Here is a 25223-nt window from a genome sequence, read left to right on the forward strand (position 1 = left end):
TGCATGAAACCATCTCTCGCCTCTGTCTGAGACAAGACGAGACACACACGGTTCTTACGTTACGTTTATGCCTATAAAATCAACTGAAATGTCAATTGCTGGTAAGAAAAAAAAAAAAAAAAATCAGCATGTTAATTTTTTTTGGTAGGCTAGGTATCGAAGAGCCAAAACATTTGCGCATGCGCTGACGGAATGTTTGAACAAGAGAGAAAAACGCAGTACCTCCAGACACCGGCGCTGGAGCGTCGTACCAAACGAGTCATCCCGGGATTTCGGCCCGTGCGATCGCTTTTGGACGCAGTTGGCCCTTCGCTGCTTTCTGCTACCGACCTTGCCTCCCGGTACGGCATTGAGGGAGAGATATGTCGGCCCCTAAAGCATATGTGACAAATCCCACGCCTACTCACAGCTCCAAACCGCCCTTGTCAATATAGCGTAAGAATTAGATGGCTTATATATTGAAGGCAAAAGTCATTTTCTCTGTCATATGGTACGCACTGGAGTCACAGATTACAAAGTGTACGCACGCGCCCTGCTAAAGGTAACAAACATACAGGCATAAGCTTTATTTCATCTCGAATTTCCGAATAACTACAGGGGCTAATATCTTCGAGACATTACATTTACAGCGAAAATACATAGCATATACAGATACCTACTAAATACAAAATATTTAAAGATATATTCATTAAAAAGAAAAGCCGCTGTACAAAATGCGGCCCTGGATTCTCTTTTAAAACCAGTAAACTCATAGGTACGGATAAAATCAGGTAGCGCATTCCGCAACTTAGCTGATACGTAAGAGAAAAAGAGAACTAAGACCATAACTGGTTGTTCCAGGTTAATTGAGGGACAGAATGTAATTCCGCGAAGATCATGCGTGAGCAGGGGACGGGAGAGAAAACGTATCTTTCATGTAAGCAGAAAACCCCTTCTTTAAAAAAGAAAAACCAAAACAAACCAAAACAAAAAAAGCATACTTTTATCAAGTAATACGAGGAAATTTTCAATGCGCTTATTGCATAGAGATGTAGAGCTTGACTTTCGTAGTAAGAGGACAGGTAATCTGCAAATATAAATATCGTTATTCTCTTATTTACATTATTATACCGTTTCTTTGACACGAGAATTACAGCGAAATGAAAGCACAACTTTGTGGCGAATTTTTTATGATAAAAACTTGTTCAGAAATCCAACATCTAAGTTAACAGCACACACCAGGCCTACTGCTGAGTATCTGGCTAGAAATCATTTCCTCTGGCTGCGCTTCAGCCATTCGATGAGGGCCAGTCTCGTGCTTCTTAAGTTGCCTCGCTCATGCCCAAAAAGAATTCTGGGTAATTCTGCCATTCCATGACAAGGGAACACTCCCGATTCTCATTTCATAGTTTTTTTCATAAGTGTCGGGCCACCCAGTCCTACCAGCAAAATACCGCATCGATTGAAGGTTTTAGCTTTCAAAACTTGCCCAGATTGTGTGAGTAGGTCCTAGAATTCGTCCACAGAAAGGCCAGAGAGACAACTTCACTCGTGAACCGCCATGTTTTAGGCGTTCCAGTCTCCATGAAACCATCTCTCGCCTCTGTTTTCTTTCAAAGGGTTGCCTTTACCTACATTCCGGCTTAATGATGCCAGCCTGGGGGCTTCTGTGGACGAAGATGGCGGAGGAAACCACTTATGAAATGATAAACCTACCAGATTAAGGCCAACTCGCTCGCTCCTCGAATACGAACCGGGCATTTGTCACGTGATGTTGAAGACTGAGCCCACATTGGCATTGACTTAAAACGGTAGGTACGTTATGTACCGCAGATGTTTCAATGAGATTTTCTTACACGGACCCTTACACGGCGAAGCCAAGTTGTGCCGACTGTTTGTCGCCCAAAAAGTAAAAAGAAAAAATCAAACAAACAAGCAGTTAACACTTAAAGGGTCTGAAGGGTTAACTAGTAAGTGATACAAATAGTAGGGAGTTCTAAACTTACCGTTCTGCGGTAATTTTTCCAATTCCGACGTTCGAGTGACATGGGAGGGAGTTAGTCAGAAATTGGATATGCTTACGGCATGATGTAGGGGGCCTTGAATGCTTTAGTCTGGGCTCAGTAAATCCATATATTTTCAATTTGGATTCACGCCCGTATTTTATCGATATGTGGTGTCCCTTCATTTAAAAACGACACAAATTCACCGTGTCATCAGGTAAATGCGGTACGAATCAAAAAGTCACCCCGGTGTGAAATGCGCGCCGGGGCGAGTTTTCTCATATAACCACACCGGCTGAATTTCAACCTCGTTCCCAGGGTTTCTTTGTCGATGAGGAAACCCTGGGAACTAAGTTTGTAGGATTGTGTAAAGCTGCTGAAATCGAGCTTAAAAATCATCCCCTGGTATCTGCGCTTGTACAAAACCTTCAACAATCTGCCGATTAAAAATTTACGGTATATTTGTCTTCCACTTGTCGATAATAGAGAGCTTTAGATTCTAGGACGAGAACGACTACGAGTACGAGATTATCTAAATGAACAACAGTGAGCGCTCGCTAACCAGCTTCCTTTTGGCAGGAAAAACGTGATACCGTCGTCATTGTAGTACGAGGTTTTGCAAGAATGTCGTCTTATCAAAACAAGTAAACAACACGGTAACAGTTTTGGCATTTTTCAATCAACAAAAAAGGTTAAGTTACCAGCAATAAAAATGACTGAGGAACCTACACTGCTCGCAAAGAGTAAGATTAATCGTCCGGGTTATGAATCTTCTCAGGATTTTCGCTAAAACCGGGCAGTCAAATTTCGTACCCGTTCTCGTCCTCGCCGTAGAATCTAAAGGTCCGTAGTCCGTAGTAATGGGTGTCAGGGTGGCTTAGTGGTTATCTATCGGGCCTCCCACCACTGCGAGCCGGGGTTCAATTCTGGCCTCAGCCAGCATGTGGGCTGAGTTTCAGTCGATCTCAACCTGACTCGAGGGTTTTTCTCCGGGTACTCCGGTTTTCCTCCCTCATCAAAATCGACTCACAGCTAATTAACATCTAGCTGTGGTGCTGTGCTCCGACATCAAACATGGGCTGTATAGCGGCAGCCAGAGGCGCCTTTGTATGCTTTCAGCCCGATGTCGTGAGCCGCGCCCTTCGCAATTCAGTCCTCGACTGCAAGTAAGGGTGATTAGCACTAGCAATATTTATATTTATTTATTTATTTATTTATTTAACACCACAACGACTTCGAAAAGCGCGAAAATGGATGACAAGAGGAAGTTGAAACACTTTGTGTTCATATTACAGTGACTGTACCTTTGAAATACATGAAAAAGCGTGAATTTCCTTTTATATGATAAGGAGAATTGTGTAGATCCAGCACAATGTTATCTGCCTTGGTCTTTGGGGTCTTCAGATAACAGCTTCCCTAATCTGCGTTCATCTGCTTACATGAACTTGCGCATCCCACGTGAACGACTATTGCCCTCTTGTTATTCTTTGATTCGGGGCAATATCTAGCAGGGACTGCCGGAAAGGTCTTTTGGTCTCACACGAGCATCGGCAATTTTCGGGTTTCATTATGATCGCAAGGATGGGCTGTATAGGGTATTGAGGATGGTTTCTACCTGGATTTCCTGTGTTTTTTACCCAAAGTTCTCTTTTTATGGCAAACGTTTTAGCCACATTGTTCTGTTAGCGGGATGCCCAGCTGTCGTTCTCTGTTATGCTGTGACCTGCTGCGATAGCAATTAATGAATAAAGCGGACCATATTGTTCACCAACTTGGACTTTTGTGCCACTAAATATATTTTTGCATGTAAAAGGTGTCTGAACATATGCTCTTCTGCTCTTTTAATCAGTCGCACTGTCGTCCTCAGTCGAAACATGCAAAATAACCTTATACACCTTACTCCAATAAGGTGTATTGCTTAATTCATTTAGATACATTTTACTGTATAGTGAAGCGTGAAATGTCCGTGATTTGTTCTGATTTGTTAGAGTTAGGCGAATGGAAGGAAAGACTGGGTCTGAGGTTGGAACAGCTGTTACAACAAACATGGCGGCCCGTTGTCTGGTCAACAAAGGAACACCTGCCGAAATGTTTACATATTTTGCGATTTTTCTTCACAAAAACGTCACTTATGCTCAATGGAAAATAAGGTGGGCCGGCTTGGACCACCCCTTAGGGACAAAAAGTGCAATAAATGGCTTCCATATTAAAGTGACAACGAAATGAAATGAACTCATTCAATTCCCTGGCGAAGATCTTTGTTCATTGACGTTTCTTGTCATCGCTTACCCAAATGAAAAAGTAAACAATTTGCGGTAAGTAATCTTTTCGCGAGCGTTGAACGTTTAACAATAGATGTCATTATTATTTAATGAAGGCAGCGAGGAGTCTAAAGAGAAAACAGATTATTTTGTGATCATCGAGACGGGCTCAGATCTTCACTCCATGCGGTAGACATTAATATATTGGAATCGAATGTCATCGATTATGTCTTGGTAATGGATTGTCCGAAGAGTTAATTGATTGACCGATGTAACCGTCAAGTCAAGTTAAGCCCAGACGCGTTTCCTGTATTTTGACCGGTTAAAACATTCAAGTGAAATCCGTCGCACGTTACTGTTGTTAACAATGAAGTTCTAATATGGCAGGAAACTCATCTTGTTTTGTATGTAAATCGAATTTGGAATCGTGCGAAAACGCAGTCAGCTTGTGGTCCGCTCAAAATATCAATCCTTCTTCACGTTCAAATGCATTCAACTCAGACGAGCTCAGGCGTTGTCATCAAGACTGTTTTGTTTGCGCCGTATGTAACTCCTCACCCGAGGACAAAGCACAAGCATACAGTGTTTCAAGACACCACTGTGGTCAAAATGTGGAGAGTGACACGCTGATTCAAGCATTAAACGACTTCAAAGCGAGAAGTCTTGCTTCAAAAGCAGCGCTTGAGAATACTGAGTCTAGTAAAAACTTTCTTAAAAGCACTGTGGGGATATCCGAACTGAAATGCAGCTGTGATGAGCCGCAACACATCGAAAGAGTGGCTGGTTATGGCGTCGAATGCACTGAGAAGAACTGTCCAAAAAGAGAATTTATCGCAAGCATATACAACCATCACACAAAAAGCTTCTCTGATTTTGGGTCGTTTAATAGTGGTACACAACTGAGTTCTGTTGCTCCCGAGAAATTTTATCGCGAGTTTTTTCATGGGCTAAGACATTGGACATACTGCGCTAACGAAGATGATGTCGGAGTGTTACTGTTCATCTTAAAACCAGAATCAAGCCCCCAATCAAGAGGTTGTTATCGGTAAGTTGTTTTGCATTCGTAGGGAAAACAATTCGTGCTTATCTGCATGAAAGTAAAGAAAACGGATAAGCTTATATTTTTCGCTGAGATATCCTATTTCCATTGGACTGTCTGAGGTATCAGACACTTTCAGAAAGATTATAATATTTAATAATATAATATTTTGTGACCAAAAACAATCATTGAACTGTTGGCAATATGGAAAAAATAATTTATCGCCGTTGTGTGCATTTTTTTATGCCTGGTTAGTGAATTTTTGCCTTATATTTCATACCACTTACAAAGGCATAAAATTGTACTTGTAGGTACACGAATTGGATATAACCGACGAGATAGTACAAAGCAACTTTAGAATCTGAAATGAGCGTGAAAATGCATGTAATGGGTTGTCAATTTTAATTTTCTTTGTTGATAGTCCCACAGGTGCACTTTCATTATTTAAGTTCAAAAATCAAAATTAACGTGTCTTCATTTTGATTTTTTTGTCATGTCTTGCTAAGAGACTTGCCCACCAACAGGAAATAAAGGAAGTGTTTGGCTCTACTGATGTTTCCTTTATGTGTATTGAGCATCTGTGAATCAATTGAAGCTAACACAGAATTTGGCCCTTTGGAAGTTCTAATTGTGAAAGTGGGAACAAACCACAGTAATTCCATGATCACTTTCCTTAGAAAGTATTTCTGACATTTCATAGGCCAGTTTCATAGTTTGTGAAGATACAGACAATTTACCCTTTTCTGGGTATTCACTGGGATTAGGGAAGTACTGTGCGAGATGTATTGGCTCTGTACAGAACATAATTTGCATTATTAGTTTTCTCAGAGATGAAATTAAGCAGAGTGGGTGGCATAGATCTAGACAGAACTTTATTCTAAATATTATTGCCAATTGTTCAGAAATCATTGAAATCTGAGGTTAATAGGGTGAATCCGTCATAAAACTGTAGTAATCCCATTAAACTGACTGGAGTGATTCTGCTTGAGATTATAATATTATTATCAAGTAATTTAGAGAGGAGCATTTAATAATTTGTCGCTGCATTCTTGATGAAACACATTGCATTTGCAATTGAAATAGAAAGGGGTGATGACTTCATTAAAGGAAAGGAGAAACTTTGCTTCTTAGAATTTCACAAGCTATGTTTTGCTAATTGATGGTTTGTTAAGAGACTCTTATGAATATTAATTGGCATTTTGCCTCCTGTCCAAAGTCATATTAAATTTCCAATCTTATATATTAACTTTCAAATAAACAAGTAATATTCGTGTATTACAGTGGGAATTGTGCTGAATATTGTCTGAGGTGAATTTAAATATTCAACTTTTACTAATAATATTCAATACTTTTTATGTATTTATTTTTTTTAATTTCCTTTAAGAAAGCCCTTGTAGCTATGAATATCCAGTAATCTATTACGTAAGGAGGGAGTGCTTCTTCGTATATATTATATAGTTGCAAGAAGAGATGCTTCAATTTTTGGAACTAATGAATATCATACAATGTACATGAATACAGTTGGGAATGTGAAAATATTTATCTCATACCAAACCCTATCACAATTAAAAATGAGTCCAGTCCTCATAGTTGTCTTTGAATTAATACTGTACATAACATACAATTTTGCTGTCAAGTACTGTTTGGTAAATGAGCAGGAGCTATTTTCTTGCATTTTAAAGCACAATGCGAGTTTATAGAACAGCTTCAAAAGCATGTCCCTCTGGAGTCAGAACAAATTGTTAGAAGAGAACATTAGCATAGAAGAAAAACAAGCTATGCCTTATAAGTATGCTTTATGTTATAAAGGATGCTAATGAGGAGACTGTTTTATTGGTTTTTAAAGCCCATGCATGTTATGTTTTTTCGATGACCAGATAAGCCATTTTTCTCATGAATTATTAATGAAATTTTGAAGAGAATTGACCGAATGCATAAATGGCGGCCAAAAATGTATTCTTTTGTTTATGTGCTAATGAGACTCACTAGCCTCGCTCTCAAGCAACCTTTCTTTTGTATTTTGTTCACGCAAGCGAGGCTAGTGAGGCTAATTAGCACATAAACAAAAGAATTTTTTTTGGCCGCCATTTATGCATTCGGTCTATTAAAGGTTTTTTAAAATTATAAATGTTAAGAAACCCTGGAGTAATTGGAGGAAAGCCCTGCTGAGCAATTATCATGAGAAATTCTTCATGGTTTAACCTTGAAAGGCACCATGTTCTCACCAGGGGGAGGTCCCTACTCTCCAGGCAAGAATGTCACCAGTAAGCAAGGAGAGCACCCACTCCAGTCACTATTTATTTTTATTTTTGGCAGAGTTATGGTTCGATCAGCATACTACTTAATTTTTGGACTTCTCTCCTTGTCAAATCAACAAGATAATGTTCCCAGCAAAGAGGAAGTGGTTCAGTTTTTAAGGCGACAAGTTAATGTCAAGTCCTCCATGAAGGCTATTTCAACTCCACTGGCAAAAACAGATCTTCTAAAGATGGACAGTGTGAGTGATACAATGTAAATGGTTATTATAAAGAATCAGATCAATGTGCTCCCCTGGTTGAAACCTTTTTTAGATATTTTTTAAGATGATTCCAGGAATACTGCAACATGAATCTTCAAAAAAGCTTGGCAAGATTGGATCCTTAGTGACTTATTGTCAAGATCTTTAGATTCTGAAAGATCTTTTTCAGATCCAGCCATTACAATCATCCCTAAACTTTCAGTTTATTTATCAGTGTATCTGTCCTTGCAATTTGAGTTCATTCCCTAGTATCTTAGTTTGCAATATAGTCACAAGGTATCCTTTTTATTTTAGCATTTGAACATTTGCAAGGGTCCTTAAAGATTTGCTTACCTTAAATATCCTCCATTATCCTCTATAATTTCTAAGAAAGAAGAAAATAAACAGACTAGAGTGACAGTTCCCTACTTTGTGTTTTGCACCAGGGCAATAACTGTCTAGTATGGAAATTTTTGAGTGATATTATACACATTTTACAAATTATTTGCAACATTTTTATAAACTTGCGAGAACCAAATCTGAACTTCCAGCACATGAATAAACTATACTGCGTCAGTCCAAATGAGGTGTTACTGCTGTGAATAATAATAAGAATAATAATAATAATAATAATAATAATAATAATAATAATATAGTATCATTAATAGATTTGGTAAGTGGGGAGGGGGGGGGGGGCTCGGTAACATTTATCCTCTGATAAGTGGGGGCTTATTTGAGAGGGGGGCTTAACAGAGGATTTAGGGAAGGTTTTTGGAAAGGCAAAAGCTTCCATTAACCTTGATTTCTGTCTCTAATAAATATATTTTAAAATGCTTACATGATTGATAATCCTCAGGTGCAGCATTAAGTAAGTAGTTGTAAGGATGATATTTCATCCCCATATTCAAAGAGTAATGATGAAGTATTCATAATAGATGCTACATTTTGCAGGCTTTTGTGAAACAAGCTTACAAGTTTGGTGTGATTTACATGAAGGAGAATCAACAAACTGAAGAAGAGCTGTTTGGAAATGAGACACACAGCAAAGCATTTGACCACTTTCTTGACCTTCTGGGTCAAAGAATCCGACTCCAAGGTTTTGATAAATACCGTGCAGGACTGGACAATAACAATGACCTAACTGGGACACACTCTGTTTACACCAAGTTTGCTGATAACGAGATCATGTTCCATGTGTCCACACTCCTTCCATTTGAAGAATTTGATTCGCAGAAGGTACAGTTATTAATTAATGAGGCTTTTGTTTTTCAGGTTATTATTTAGGTACTAGTCTCTTGGTTCTCCTCTTTTTTGATAATAATAACTTTTGAAAAAGGGTGTCTTGAAAACGAAGACCCTTAAAGACCCCAAGAACTCAAAACCGAAGAAAGTAACCCAAAACCCTCAATTTAGCTAACCCTAGGCCTAAAGTTGGTTTTTTAAGGCCTATGGTTGGCAAAATTGAGGGTTTGGGGTTACTTTCTTTGTTTTCGAATTTTCAGGGTCTTAGGGTGTTCGTTTTCAAGATGCCCTTTTGAAGTAAGTGGGAAAATCATTGGTTATTGTCAGTAGGGAGAAGGAATGATACGGTAGTGCACTTCAATTGCCTTGATTACCATTGTGTCCCAGGGTTGATTCCTCGTGTTTGTTGCCTGTTTGCTCTGCTTCAACCCAGGTTTTTTTCTGTTACAAAAAGGCAACATTTGATTTGATTTTATTTCCTATATATTGGTTTTTCTCCAGGTATACTCTGGTTTTCCCCTGTCCTCAAAAACCAACCTACCATTTGATATGAGTTGGTTACTGCATGGTTTGATTTGATTTCGGTACTGCAGTGTCTCCAATTAGTGTCCAGTAGTCACTTTACTGGATAAGTGATGTTTCAGCTGCTGAATACAGTGGGAAAATGTAATGACTCGTCACAAGTATAATCAAAATTTATTGCAATATAGGAATCATCAATCACATGAGTAAATCAGAGTCCATCCATTTCGCAAGGACAAATTGGTTATCACAGATAACTCGTGTCGCATGCACACAGAATGATAAGAAAGCCAAATGAGTCGAAACGTAACAAACATCGGCCTACTAGAGCCAGATCCCTATCTTAGCAAACTAGTACCAGGTCCCCATCTTAGCTAAGGTCAAACTGGTTATATAGTGAGCATGTTGTGTGTGAGCAATGTTACACTCTACTGTATAAATTAAACCAATTACCACAGAAGACCAATTGCAAGATGATTTATGTCATGTCATGTGAGACAAGTCAATAATAAAATTGCAATAATGATGATGGTGGTAACATTATTACCAGTATTATTGTTATTGTCTCATGAACACTTAATTTGTTTTTCAGCTTCAGCGCAAGAGGCACATTGGAAATGATATTGTTTGTATTGTCTTTATGGAGGCAAGAAACACAAAGTTTATTCCAGACTGCATCAAATCCAACTTCCTTCACAGCTTCATTGTTGTGCAAGTTGACGTGGAAAGGAATCCTCACCTTTACATGGTGAGTTTAAGACTTGAAGCCTTTGAGCAATAGGCCTCTTTTTTCGAATGACAGCTGTGGTAAATATCTTATTGTAGGAAAGGCAGTGTTGATGCTAGATTGTCTAAAGAAGATCCTGTTCAATATCCAGTTGTGTTTGCCTTAGGAACAGTCCGGGAAAAAAAGCACTGTTCAAATTGAAGACATCAACTAGCTAACAGGACATATATCAACTTCTTTGCTGGAGTGGCACACTTGAAAGCTGAAAAAGGGGTTTCCAATAGCTAATTCATTCCAGCGAAACTGAATCACACCTGGGAAGAAGAGTCAGAGCAATTCAAAACATCAAAATAAATGAACAATGTGCAACACACATGCAAATTGCTTGCATCTCACACAAGTGCTCTTATTGGCCATCTTACTTTCATGTGGACATGCAGAGCTCATTCTGTTTTTCTTTTTTTAATCATCGTGTAATTTTCTCATCTCTAATCTAACTATTATCCTTATATTTTTTTTGCAGGTCTCAGTTGTGTCCAGAGCTGATGTCCAGCCCTTTGATCCTCCTTTGCATGAAAAGCATGTGTTTGAAAAGGTAATAATGACCTAATTGATACAAGGTGTTTGATTTTTGTGCAGAGCAAGGTTAGTATGGTAATCTGAGAGAGCTGAACCTTAACCAGCATCTTTGTTCAGGATTGCAAGTTATGAGGTGCATGTTTGTCGCAAAAAGTCCAGTGGAGTCAGAGTGTCAATTGTGTCGGGCTAAAGAGTTTGTAAGAGCTAATGCTTTATTTTTAAGTCAGTGGTTATGAGTGAAAACCTCTAATGGTTACCACTGTAATGTTTATTTGAAGAGTAGAGTTTGGGGACACTTTTTGAGATTTAGTGCTTTTATTTTATAGTAAATTGGTGGTGTTAAAGTTGATGACAAGGGAAGAAGAAAATTTTATGTTTATCAAAACTTGGAACAGTTTTAATTAAAGTATACAGGTCACTTGATTAGTGATTTACAAAACCTTTACTAATTCCAAACTTAGTACTGGTTAGGTGTCATTAGGCCTAAAAGTGATGTTTACGCTCAAGGTTAGCCAATTTGAAGGTTTTGAGTTGCTTTAGTTTACGTAAAACAATGACCTGTAACAAGTGACCTGTGTTTTAAACCTGCCGCAAAACTTACCTATGCGTCCTGGATTCTTTTGATTGTTGGTAGACTTTGTTAGGTCTTCACTCTACTCTTTGGATTTTAGATCAACTGAGAACTCTAGTTTTTCACCCTCCTTAGACACGAATGCTTGGTTTGATTGCTTTTTTTTTTTTTATGATATAAATGCTGTAACACTAAATTCATTTCATCTTATATTATATGCAAATATGTGTCAATCTCACGGTGTTCTTTTTGGGATGGGATATTTTCTGAATATTTAATTTAATTTAATTTCAATTTATTTATGTTTGCTGTAAGAATGATGAGTTTAGAGATTGGATTCTGAAGAAGCTGATTCATGCTGAGCAGGCCTGCCACAGAGTTCCCAGCTTTGCAAAGCTACATGTGAGTGTTAGTAAAGTTAACATAAACATTTCCATAGTAACAGGCACTTACAAAAGTTGCACTAGATCAACTCGGATCACTCAGCTTGGATGGACGTAAAAAAAAATCTAAGGCCTCAAGAAATCACCTTACCCCTAATCTTTAAGCTAGCCTTGGTGAAATCGGTGAAAACGTTGAATGGTTTTGGCTTACTAAACCGTTGTTCGATCCAAGTTGATCCACTCCGACTTTTGTACCTGCCCCAATTAGTAACTCACTTATGTGAAAGAGTTGCCAAAAAATTTATACCGTCCTACTTCATGTCAAAGAGTTTTATGGAGTAGCTTTTTATATGGCATGACAGATTACCACAGGGAACACTGACCACCATAATGTGGACTACATCAAGTGGTCTGTGCAAAAAGGGCGTGAGTTCTTCCTCTTGAAATAAAGGAGATAATATTTGTTGACATGTATAATGAATGATGAGACATTTTTATCAAAAATATGAGGGCTGTGATCTTAAGTCCTAGTGTAATAATAATTGATGATTGCCTTAGTGCTCAGTTGTTGGGATCATCAAGGACCTGTTTAATTCTTGAGGGTTTAGAAACTTTTCAAAATGGTATATTTTAGAGTCCTTGAATCTTGTTGTATACCGGTATGTATCTTCAAACAGAGGCCATTTTGATGCATGAAAATGCACAAGTATGTTGGGTCTTTTTTAGTCTAAAAAGTCTATTGAAAGGTCGGCTTTCTGAGATAGGTATCTTAGGGCGCTTTCAATTTGACAGAATTGAAGGATCAACTCTGCAATGCCTTCAAATTAACACACTTCTAGGATGATAATATATACTCCTCCACAGGAAGGCGAGGGATAATATCATGCGAGTGTTCCTTCAAATTGTTGCATTTCCTTTGCAAACTGACAGGTTTGGCCAGCCGGCTTTAACAAAAGGAAAGCATCTCTAGTTTCTTAATAATCAGCTTAATGGTCCCAGTAAGGTACAAGGACTTTCAGCAAATGGGTGCCTTGAACTAGTTATAATTTTTAGGTCACATGTCTCAGGTTTTTACTGAGTATCTGGTGAGTCACTGCAACATCCTGCATCTGATGGAACAAGACCAGCTTGTATTCAGTTGCTCTCCATTGTTCTTGCACTTAGAGCCATGTAAGATAATATGGCCATCTCAAAAACAAACATTGATGTGCCTTAAAGGGGCTATGTCATGCAAAATGACGTGAAGTGAAGTGAAGTGAAGGTATTAGTCTCTTCCCCTCAGGGCTTTTCAGGACTAGTTTACAATGCTTTTTGTGGGGGACTTTGGCCAGACTGCTTGTTATGCAGTTTACAATAATTTATGTAGGAAGTGAAAGATGCCCCGGACCAGATTAGGTCAGACCACAACATCAGCCTAGGGACAATGTCCCCTCCTCTTTTTGAGAAGTGAGTGGGTTCTTTAGCATCCCATAAAATTTGATTTCCAACAAGGGCTATGAGACGGGACCTCCGGTTTACAGTCCTTATTCGAGAAGACTTGAAAGTCTAACCATTTGCCAGAGTGTAATTACAAAGGCAGCACTTTCTCCTCGGTTATTTGAAGACCCTGAGTATTGGTCTGGCCGGAGTCGAACTCACAACTTTCGGGATGGCAACCTGATGCACAACCAACTGAGCCACCTGTGATGTAATTTTATGACACCCAAAATGCCCAAAAAGTAGAATGAAACATTGCAATAACCACTTAAAACTGTTGAACAACATAAAAGAAATAAAGCAAAAGGAAAGAGAAGCATGGATGGTCACAAATGGACAAGATTGAAACGGATTGCATTTGGATAACCTTGAAAAAAGTTGGCCTGACGTTTTTTTTTTTTTTCAATTTCATGGTGAATTGCCTGGATAAACGTCTTTTTGCTCAGAATCATCTTGTTTGTGATGCAAGGATAATTTTATCAGTAAAGGAATTCCATGATTACCATTTTCGAGTTTTAAACTCGATCTTGATTAAATACAGATTTCCCTTAAACACCCCAAAATAAAGTGACATGGCCCCTTGAATCCTGGTAACTTATTTCAAAATGTCTGCATTTTTTGCAGGCTAAAACAAGAGAACTGATATTGGGAGGACTTTTCAAGTCTGTTGACGTAAAATCCCGTTCTGAAGAAAATAGAAATAGCTGTCCTAACTCATCAGTAGTTCATGATCACCAATGTCATATCACAGCTGGACAAGTGACCAGAGATTTCAGTTGCATGAATTCTGAAGGACATAACAGAGAGGACACAGTTGCCTTTTTAGTAGGTAATGCATTTGTAACACTTCCCTAAGCATAGTATTTTCTAAAGATACAATTTGTGGTCCCTGACAGCCTTTCTTAGCACCTAAGAAACAGTAAAAAATATTCATCTTTCAAGGGATGCTCGGTTTGATTCCTCGACTCTGCGTCAGATTTGAAATTAATTTGTCGGTTGTTTGCTCTGCTCTTGTTCGAGAGGTTTCTCGTTAGACACTCTAACTCTTTCTCTGAAAAAAAGGGGGGGGGGGGCTTATTTCAGAGGGGAGGCTTAATAGAGGATTTATGGTACTATAATGTTCTCCATTGCAATGTTGCACCCTTAACCCAGTAAATCTTTATTGCTCGGATCATTGAACCCCTCAGTGCTTTGCTGCATTTTATAGTTAGATGCTCATGAAAATATTTTGTGATTGATGTAGGAGACATAAAAAAGAAGTGCTTTATTGGAGTCAAGTCTGTTATGATGTCTAAGAGCAAGTAAGGGATTTGCTATTTTGTCATTCATTTTGTCTTCTATGGTCATTGAAATTGCACTGTATTAGAAGGCTACAGGAAAACCAACAGGATAGATATTGCCAATTTGCAGACATTTTGCAATCCACTGTCACCGTACCCAGTACATTTAATAACAATTAATAGCAAAACCACTAAAATCATGGTATTGGTCATAATGCCCTTTTCGTGGCAGTTGTCATCATTGTCATCTTCACAACAACCAACATATTAGGATCAATACTAACATCATAACCCTCATCTTCCTCATTATTATTCTTATCCCCCTTATCGTCGTCGTCGTCATCGTCGTCGTCATCATCATCCATGAGTTGAGTTTCAGTCAATCTCAGTCTGACTCTGAGGGTTTTTCTGCGGGTACTCTGGTTTTCCTCTCTCATCAAAATTGACTTTCAGTCATTCAACTAAACCCAGCTGCAGACAGATACCCTCAACAGGGATAACCGCTGGTGTCCTTCCCTTTCAATGAATTGAATGAATAAAGTTGCTGTTATTATCATCATCAATAAAGTCGTTATATCTCGTCTTGAAGGTTTTTTAAAATTATTTTAAAACAGGGTATTTCACAAGATCTTTTCTCAAGCCATCCCTTCTGCCAACTCAAATGCTCCGGTTATCAAGACCAGTCCATCTTCAGCATCTCCAATTTTAAGGCGCGCAGTGTCATGGCGTCCTGGACAACTGGTGCACACAGGGCTCAACCTCGTTCCCAGGGTTTCTCTTCTCTGCCTCCTAATGTCGTTGAGGAGAAACCCTGGTTCACTCTGGTCACGTGTCTCCCAAAAAGTGGGAGGTGACAAAAAAACAAACGAAGAGACGGGCAGCCAAGTCTTAAATTTGTCTTTCCTGAGCCCACTATAGAAGTAAAAAAAAATTGTCCAGGAAAAGTAAAACACATCTGTCAGGTGAAACAGTATCAACTGCGAGGGAAATGTCAAAGTCCGAGACACCGAAAAAGATTTACGCAGCTTCTAGTACCGTGGCAAGTTCCTGTAGGCTCTGCAAGTCTGTGGTAGATTCTGCTCACAGTAAAAATTTATTTGGAAAACCAAATCGTTCGTTGCTCGCTTCCGCGGAAGACATTTACGGCAGTTCTCTGCAGAAGAGTGAATTATTGCCTCATTTACTCTGTAGACCTTGTGAAAGGCGTCTTAACAACTTCAAAACGTTTAAGACACTGATTTCGGAAAGTCAGAGATCCTTAGAACGAGTTAAGAGATGCATTGAGGAGTCACCCTCCGCGCCTCGAACAACGAAGACTTCAAAAGCAGATTACGTTTCGGCGGGTTGCGTTTCGCGAAGTAGCCGGCGAGGACTCAATTTCCGTGAACAACGTTCCCTTGAAGGAGGAAGTCAGGTATTTATGAAGCAAATTTATGTTAGACACTCATAAGACTTTGAGATTTTCCCGGCTGATCGTTCCCAAGTATTGCGAACACGAATACATTTTTGGTCAACGCGCGTGTCATTTCATGAGATACACAAAATTGATTTCTTTGTTTTAAAGACCAGACTGTTTCCCATAAGTTGTCACTATAAACTACCTTGCAAGTTCAACGGACAACAAGAAGAAAACTATCTGTTGGCCACATCTGTTCTTGAAGGAAATGACCCCTTTTAATTCCACATCCTTCCTTTGAATATCTTTTCACAGTTTCCAGACACAGAATTAACGCTTGAGGACAGTTTGATCGATATGATTCAACTTCGCTGTGAAATAGAGAGGGAGCTTTCTGAGGTTGCCCGAAGAGAAACAAATTCGGTTTTGCGGAAGAGAGGATACCCTGGTTTGAGTTCTTTCACGTTTGAAGATATCCTGTCAGAAATGCGATGTGTTTCTCCAACAGTGTTTACTATATTGTCGTGGATGATTCAACTTGATCTCAGCAACGGAAAGAACGCCGCATCGTTAGCACTAATCTATGGGATAATAATGTTTAAAAGATGTCGTGAAATGAGCCGTCTCCAGAGACTTAACACTGTGCTTTTCTCCGAGGGCAACGCTACCAAAGAGGTAATTGAATTCAGTTGGAAGCGATCTTTACCGGCAGAAAATTACAAGTCATCTGTTTTTTTTACCCATCATAATTCAATTAGTCTAGATCTTGTGATAAAATTGATTAAAAAGACAAACGCAACTAGATTCATTGTGACAACGTTTCGACATGAATTGAATGAATTGAATGAAGCATAACTTATAGTACAAGAACAATAGAACAATATATACAATAGTACGCTAACAAGTTTTAGTGTCATAAAGAAATGCGCATCGAAATTTGACTGCTTAATTCACGAGATGTTCTACATCAAAGAATTGAAACCATCACTTAATGTGCAGTCAGACTGTCAGGGCAAAACTATTTACTTAGAATTCACACATGTTGTTAGCGTACTATTGTATATATTATTCTATAGTGTTTTTTTTCTTTTCCTGTGCAAGCTTACCAATCTTGAATGGCACCTCGCTCTCAGATTATCCTGTCTTCTGTGAAATATCGGAGGTACATTAAAATACAATTAATCGTTGGTGACAATTAAGAACAATAAGGGGGGCACACCCTATGGCTGTTATTTACTTTTACAGACTCCTATATGTAGTAGTAGTGCTAGTAGTCTGATGAAGATTTCTTAACTTTATCTTTCCAAAGCTTCTTGAGAGATTCCACTGTTATGGTGTTACGCTGGGTGCAACTATGAAATACACCATACAGGAAGATATTGGAAGTCACTTTCTGGATCATGCAGTTCAACTGGTGAAAGATGGGAAGAAGTTTGTTTTCGTCCTGGACAACATTGATTGGGATGTTAAAGTCCATGATATGAGGTCAGAACACCAAAATAAGAGTGTACATGCAGTTGCCACAAGTATTGTATTTGACCGTGTCACCTCTGATCACCTGCCTGACCAGGGCTCTCAGAAATGCCTTGAAAACTGCAACCTGAGGGATTTATTATTTCTTTCTGAAGAGGAAAAACAGTGCACCAAAGAGCGATATAAGATTTTTCTTGGAAAAATTGTTTGTGAATTTCTCCCAGCCTTTGAATTTCTAAAGGGAGTTGTTCCAGCCAAGACACCCTGTCAGTATGAAGTTGAAATGAGTACTGCATCAGTGGTAGTGCCACTGCCTGTACTTATGAAAGATGAAAAAAAGTATGCAGAGGTAGTTGATGTTCTTGATCAGCTGGAGGCTTGGGTAAGAGAAATTTACTCCAAAGCAGGTAGATGTGCTCCCCCCTATCCAGAGCATGTAACTCCTGTCCCAGCAATCGCTGCCCCGTCAAGACCTGACCAACCATCTTCACATGTGCCACCCATCCCTCAAGCAAATGATCCTTTGGCAAATCTCAGAGTCCCATGCTTTGGAGACCAGCTCACCAGAGTGAGACTGGCAGGTGCCAAAGATCTTCGTGCTGGTAGCCATACACCTCAGGACAGACTTGACCATTTGTATCCCTACAGGATTGTTGATTGGCACACCAAGAGGAGTTTTCTGAAGGTAAATTTCAGTAAACCAAATTTCCTTCAAAAAATGAAAATATTGTGAAAAACATTAAAGGTGTTTGAGTTGTTCGTGTATCAGGAAGCTGATCATATAACAATTCAAACATTGATTATACAGACTTGATGCAACCTTTATAAAAAGTTTAGTTAATACAAATATGCGAAATTGGGGGTGGGAAAATGGACATTTCATGTCAACATAGGGGACCATAATATATTTACATGTAGATGTACCTTAACAAAGAAATGGTGACCAGGTTGGTCCCAAACTAATCCTCTAGGAATTCACTCATGACCATACTGATTTAAGTAATTAGATACACACCCAGTTTCAAAATCCAACATAAAATGTCCCTTCAAGTCTGAGCATTTGCAACCCATTTCTAACAATAGCTTAGTGTAAGTGCAGCTGTCTATCCCATTGTGAGTAGCATTTAGGGGCACTTTGTGACATCATTTTATTGTTTGTATTCAAAGACACGGATAATGTTGAAGTTGGGTAGAAGAGCAAGGGGACACTTTGTGATGCTTATTGAAATCTGTTTGCATTCAATTACTTGAATTTCTGGATATATCTGTGGGAATTAAAGTCTGCTGTATTTTACAGTAAATAGTTTTCTTGTCAGTAAAGTAATATCACTGCTGGCCATGAGTCATAAAATTTTGGTCCATTGCACGGGTCTCTGTCACCTCAGGACAGACTTGACCACCTGTATCCCTATTGGATTGTTGATTGCCACATTAAGAGGAGTTTTCTCAAGCAATCAAAAGAATTTTAGGCTTGGGACACCTTTAATTGTTTGCACAAGTTTTGCTGTAAAAATAATTTATGATAAAACTATTTGTTGTCTAACGTGGCCAATTTCTGGGTGGGGGGGGGGGGGAATCTGTGCCCTTTAAAAGGATCACTCAGGACTGGGGTTGTTTTCTTTCTCTTACTTTTTTTCTTTCCCTGATCGTTGGAAATGGAAAAGTAATAAATATATGTGGCTAACTGGAAGATACCGGTAGTTCATAATTTATAATCTTTTTTTATCTGCTATTTGTAGGTCATTTTTAAAAAGCTGTATAAGAACTCTGGACGTGAGCAAGGTACTTTGAGGTACTTTCGTGAGAATCTTCAACGACGGAATGTAACCGGTGATGTGAAACACTATGAAGACTGTGAGCAGTTATTCCTCACAGTCGGCAAGAGTTTCACAATAGAGGCCCTACTTCACTTCTTTGGCATGGAAACCAAAGACAGCCGAATTACCCAGAACAGACCCCCATATTACATTTTAGAAGTGGAAGACCAAAAGCAACAGTATTACAACGCGGTTTTCGACAAATTCATTGATGAATTTCTGATCACGGGACCAAGGAGTGATGATGTTGAAAGCAACCCTGATGAAGAAGATTTTGTAAGGAACTATTCATTGTGCCTCATCAGATATTACTTCTTGTTCTGTGATCTTAAAGACGCAATTAAAGAAGGCAATGGCCAGAGACTTGCTTCATTGCATAAAGTACTTTTGCTTCATTTTAAAGCGTTGCAGGGGTTCAATGCTTATGCAATTGAAATGCTCATTAACACTGTACAAAATGAAATCTTCCTTTCTGAGGCTGAAGCGCATCAGTGCAAATGGGCATCAACAGTTAATTGGAAAGGTGGTGCCGGCAAAAATATGGAAATTGATTTGCTTCAAGAGAACAGAAACAAGGACATAAAGACAATGATCAAGAGAATGGGTGCTAATAAAACTGACAAGGCTATTGCTAATGCTAGTCGAGCTGCAGGAGGGCAACGTAAAATTGTTGAGAATTTTGATGCTCAGGTAAACAGAGCATCACCTTCGACATCTTCTCACAGTCACAAATCTGCAGCTACGGATGAAGGCAAAGTCCAGGCAGCTCTACATGCTCTAAAGCCATTTAATGCACATCCTCACAGAAGACATGATTCTTTTCCTGCCATTTCACCTGACCCCTTGTCGACCCTTAATGAGGTTGAACTTGACAGATGGCTCAACCGACATAAAAGAAATTTAATACTAGATGCCCCAATGGAGCATCATGATGATGATGTTGATGACAATCAGTGAAATGCATAAGCACTTCTTTGATACCTTTTTTAACCCATTAATTCCTAGGAGATGGACTTTAGACTTTGATTTTACTGCACTCTTTCATTTCCAAGGACATGGACACAGAAAGAAGAAATTATTAAGAAACTAAAATTAATTTAGAGTACATCGCATCTTGATCCTTGACTTTGTGCCTGCTAGTACATTTTTGTGTATAGTTTGTTATAATTCATTGGAGGAGCAAAGATAAATCCCTTTAACGTAGAACAGACTTTGGAAGATAATCTTTAAACCATGTATGAAACAGAATGAATATCTTTTGAAGTCTGATCTACATTCAATGAGTTTAAACTACAATTAAACAAGGCCAGAAGACAAGCAACTTTTGGAGGCCTAAAAAGTACATGTATATTCTCCATTATTTCCACCTGGTACAGGATAACAACTTGCAACTGACCAGCTTTCTGCAGGCTTGATTACTAGATTTTCTCTATCATTGCACTTCAGAAAGCATCACAAAAGGCAGCTGTTTCATTGTATGGCAATATATTCTTTTTAATGTAGCATCCACTAAAACCATTTGGTAGGCTAATTTGCATTAGGAACAAAAGAATGAACAATTTGCTACCATTTCTTAATGTGATCTTACTGAAGCCAACTACTTCTTAGCCAGCAAATGATGATGATTATTATTATGAGTACAAATATCTTAGCAGAAAGAAAAGAAGGTTGGAAAGACATTAACAATTTATTTTATGCAATGCAGTCCAAACATTTACATGTGGATTCACAGTAACTGCAGCAGTAATGAGAAGGTCCTTTTCTATCAGGTACTCTTGCATCCAAACAGTTCAAAAGAAATTTTCTCAGACAACCATCCTCTAGCTGGCAAAAACTGCGAACATCATCACTCATGCCTGTGCGATTTCTGGCAATGTCTCGATTATTGTAGTATAGCAAAGCATGAGCCTGTTTACCATCACGACCAGCCCGTCCAGTCTCCTGAAAATATTCCCTTACTGTACGGGGTGGTCCCACATGAATCACAGTTCTTATTGATGGAATGTCTACCCCCATTCCCATGGCAACTGTAGCAAAAACTACTCTTACTTTTGAAACACTTGAAGATAGTTCCTTTAATATTTGATCCTTCATGGTACTTGTCTGTGGGGCATGATACTGTGCAAAGAGTCTGTTTTCTGGCGATTGTTTGGCATTTGAAGGGTAGTACTGCTTGTTACCCAGTCGTTTTTCAAAGAATTTAAAAGCAAATCCGCACCATCTCAGGGGCAGGTACATTATTGTGATTGGGTAGTTCACAGTCTTTACTTTTAAATCATGGGCAATAGGCGCTAATAATTCCTCAAAGAAGTCAACATCTTCCCCCTCACGGAAGACTTTCTTATAGTAAATGTTTGGTCTGTTTGGGTTCCCTATGACTTCCAGCGGATTTCTTAGAGTAAGAGATTTTTTGATGGTGCTTATGTCAGTCTTGCTTGCTGTAGCAGTCAGGGCAACCACTGGTACATTAGGAAAAATTGCACATAACATACCAAGGTGTGAATAGTCTTTCCTGAAGTCATCTCCCCTGGCAAAATAAACAAAGTGTGTACAGCAATCATGAGATCTCTTTTACTTTCTACCACAAAGGAAAAAAACTACTGTATATTTATCAAATGAGCATCCTATACAGCAGAAAGACTGGAATGATTGATACTAAAGTGTGTGTATTTGCCAACTATGTACATGTACGTACGAGGCCGTTTAAAGGGGCTAGGTCACGCAATTTTAGGTAATTTCAGCACTGATCGAATGGTCAAAGAATTAACTAAAATATCAAAATAACTGTTCAAAACTATAGAAGAACTCTTACAAAACACAGGGAAGCCAAGAAGGGACATGGATGGACAAAACTGGAGAGGATTGAAATGGATTGAATTTGGGTAAATTTGAAAAACATCGGCCCACCTTTTTTCAAATTTATATCAATCTATATCAAAATGTCAGTTACAGAGCTGAAAAATCATTCTCAGTTGTTATGTGGCCGTGATTTTGCAAATGAAAGACTCTTGCTCTGCCAATTTGATGTTTACAGTTCATAATTAACAAAATTAAACAAAATTACCTAACATAGCGTGACCTAGCCCCTTTAAACTCGCTTTGCACATTTTGAAGATAGCTTTCAACGTTTCTATATAACAAATTTTACGTCTCTGGAAGCCGAACAAGAAGGAACAATTTTAATTTATATGTTATAGTAAAACCAAAAGTGTACGGCCGAACGTTAAATCCACTAGCATTCAACTTCCTCGAGACATGCATGCACTTACCATTCTAGAATACAATGCGCCTCATCAATGACTATCGCTTGCACAGAACGTTGGTATGGCGAACTTCGTAAGAGTTCTAGTCCTTCTTTGCACGACAGGACGGCTTCTGGATGGGTAAACACAAGTTCGTATCTCCCTTCCCTTAGCAAAGAAGAATTCGAATCGGCCAAATCCAACTCAACATCATCACTGTTTTCTTTCTTTTTCACGTTGAGGATAGCGGCTTTGATACTTCCCTGATTGCTTCTCCTTATCTGATCTTGGATTAGAGCGTTCAACGGCGAAACCACAATAACAATCGGATGAATTGTTCCACAAGATTGAAATGGCGCAGAGTTGACTTTACCGAAGAGCAGCACTGGCAATAGGTGAAAAATGATAGATTTCCCGTACCCCGTAGGCAAAACAGCCACCACGTCTCTACCAAGATAAATTGCTTCCAAACACTTTACTTGTTTTGGTTTGAGATTTACATTCCAATAGCTGCTCTCTGAAATCGCACGTTGAAGATTGCTGAAAAACATGGCGACCCTTGAAGCCTCGTTTTGGCTGTGACAACTTTTAGCGGCGACAATATTCGGAAAAGCAGATACCCCTCCCAAGGCGAAAAATTTGTTTGGGAGACACGTGACCAGAGTGAACCAGGGTTTCTCCTCAACGACATTAGGAGGCAGAGAAGAGAAACCCTGGGAACGAGGTTGCACAGGGCTCCGAAGTGGCAAAGTAAACTTGGAGAAAATGCGGCGATGCAAGTCTTTGAATGAAGCTGAAGATCCTTATGTTACTTTGGAATCCTTCACTGATTTTGAAAACAAAACAGACAGTGAAAATCCAGCCGTAATGTCACACCTACTTTGGCAGAAGGTAAAGATCTAACTTACTTTGGGGCCTAAATCGATCAACGAAACCCTTGTAAAAGAGTTACCTAGGTGAAGGCTAAAAGCAAAGGAGCATTGCTCTATTTTCTTTTACAAGATAGAGTAATGAATTGCTATTTTCTTTGACAAAATAGAGTAATGAGTTATCTCGTATGCTGTGAAAGTAAGTTGGTCAGCACGGCATGGTTTACAGCAACTTTTTTGTTTGGATTTTTCTGCAATTAAGTCAAAAGATGTAGATAAGAGTCTCTGAAAACTTGAAGAGTACAATTGAAATCTAAGTCGTTTTTTTTGTTTCGAAGCAAGTCATCTCTTATGGGTAGACTGCAAAACAGCCGTATTTTTGCGTTGGACGAATGCGTCGTTTCAAGCGAAAGGTCAACCTCGTTCCCAGGGTCTGGGAACGAGGTTGGCGAAAGGTCTGGAGCGAGGGTGAAAACGAAGAATGTGAGAGGCTCGCTTGGGAAGCGCGCGAGAATTCGAAAACCGACTGTTTTGCAGTCTACTTATGGGTGGAAGATCAGCCTTGGGTTGTTGATTCCAGTGAAGTAATGTCTACAAAATAACATCAATTATTTTCTTTATTTGTCAGGTGGTAATTGTCAAACTGTTTCAAAGTGATGTATTTGAGGTATTGCTAGAGTACCTTCACACTGGATCATGTGAGCCTGTGCCCAGTCTCCTCCCAGGGCTTCTGTCTGCTGCCCAGTACTATGAAGTTGAAGAGTTACAGCAACTTTGTGTTGGGAAGATCAAACAAGTCAACAACGTACCCTAAGGTAACTTGGGCTTTGTGTTTCCCATTCAAATTTCCAATCTTTCTATATTTTTTCTCCACTTTTTCTGTATGCACGGTTGGGCAGCAATTAACTATGAGCACGTCAGAATGTTTTGTGTGATGTCATGGAGCTCAAATGAAGACGGGTTTGTTTGGTTTCTTAAACCAAGTTTTCCGTTCATTTTTTACAGAGCAAAAGAACTGGAGGATGGGATACCCATAAGTTATCATGTCGTGTGTCAATGGGCTTATGCCTCAAAGACACACAATTTCACTGGGACTCAATTACGCCAGCTTAAACGAGACAAGAAAATAAAAAACCACACTTGACGAAAGCACGTTAATAGTATTTGTAAATCTGGAGCCTTTCGTTTGAAAGTTTGATCGTTTCAGGAGAAGTCGCACACGAGCCGCTGGGGTTCACACAACTGGAGCTTACCCTGCTTTCAAGTATGAGTGAAAGCTGCATTTCTACTCCGCCCTGGACGGGATGCTAGTCCATCGCAAGGTTACCTGTGGTATGGCGGCGGTATTCATTAATAAAAAATGGGCAACTAGAGATAGTGTGGAGCAAAGTTTCTCAACAACACTTAGCGAGGCTGCAAACCAGCGACCGCCTCGCGCCAATCATTACACCACGGTGTCTGTTCGGTAGAAAATGAGGACCAAAGTGTATGAGCTTCACAGTAAAGCACGGTCAAACTTGCGTAGATGGCTCTTATTTCAGCGTAAAAATAATTCAAAAAAGGACAGACATAAGGAGAAACACGCTTATTTTTTATAAGCTGTGGAACAAACTTAGAAATAATGGCGTTGAGTGGAAAGAAGGAATAAAAAAGGAATAAAATAATGTGGGAACAAAACAAAGTAAAACAAGGAAGTATTATAAATGAAGGATTGCTTGGAGTAGTTATTTCCTTGGTACGTTCTTCCCTTTCAGACTTTACTAAATCTTTATTCCATTTTCGAAAGTTGCTCGAATGATCTAGTTTAGTACATACTAAAACGTGAGAAAATATTGTAATAGTTTCAGGAATAAATGAGTTAAAATCA

General features: G+C 39.0%; 4 protein-coding genes across 6 annotated transcripts in view; 2 read left to right on the forward strand and 2 right to left on the reverse strand.

The window, feature by feature from the left end:
- Positions 1–25223, reverse strand: part of LOC137983340 (FMR1-interacting protein NUFIP1-like) — a 200645-nt gene that overhangs the window by 125536 nt on the left and 49886 nt on the right. The gene's annotated exons all lie outside the window — the stretch shown is intronic.
- LOC137982132 (uncharacterized) lies at positions 3993–25223 on the forward strand. 2 transcript variants are annotated; one of them, XR_011118614.1, is made up of 12 exons: positions 3993–5288; positions 7599–7779; positions 8731–9015; positions 10136–10291; positions 10794–10865; positions 11736–11822; positions 13904–14108; positions 14523–14580; positions 15174–15311; positions 23221–23378; positions 23985–24171; positions 24362–25223. XR_011118614.1 is itself a non-coding variant. In XM_068829196.1 (12 exons), the coding sequence occupies exons 1-11, from the start codon at positions 4624–4626 to the stop codon at positions 24168–24170; spliced, it is 2190 nt and encodes a 729-aa protein (XP_068685297.1). In that variant the 5' UTR covers positions 3997–4623; the 3' UTR covers position 24171; positions 24362–25223. The 2 variants fall into 2 exon arrangements, 1 of the variants encoding a protein (XP_068685297.1); XM_068829196.1 differs by having other exon boundaries at positions 3997–5288; positions 15174–15305; positions 23216–23378.
- On the forward strand, positions 15420–20202 carry LOC137982131 (uncharacterized). The gene is made up of 4 exons (XM_068829195.1): positions 15420–15973; positions 16271–16630; positions 17265–18113; positions 19168–20202. Exons 1-4 carry the CDS (start codon positions 15548–15550, stop codon positions 20200–20202), a joined length of 2670 nt encoding a protein of 889 aa, XP_068685296.1. The 5' UTR covers positions 15420–15547.
- On the reverse strand, positions 17981–23038 carry LOC137982133 (probable ATP-dependent DNA helicase RecS). Of its 2 annotated transcripts, XM_068829198.1 has the most exons (3): positions 22515–23038; positions 21738–21772; positions 17981–18137 (listed from the first exon to the last, which is right to left on the reverse strand). In XM_068829198.1, the coding sequence occupies exons 1-3, from the start codon at positions 23036–23038 to the stop codon at positions 18121–18123; spliced, it is 576 nt and encodes a 191-aa protein (XP_068685299.1). In that variant the 3' UTR covers positions 17981–18120. The 2 variants fall into 2 exon arrangements, with proteins under 2 accessions (XP_068685299.1, XP_068685298.1); XM_068829197.1 differs by lacking the exon at positions 17981–18137 and having other exon boundaries at positions 20938–21772.

The sequence above is a fragment of the Montipora foliosa genome, chromosome 13, assembly GCF_036669935.1.
Source record: "Montipora foliosa isolate CH-2021 chromosome 13, ASM3666993v2, whole genome shotgun sequence".
NCBI lineage: Eukaryota > Metazoa > Cnidaria > Anthozoa > Scleractinia > Acroporidae > Montipora > Montipora foliosa.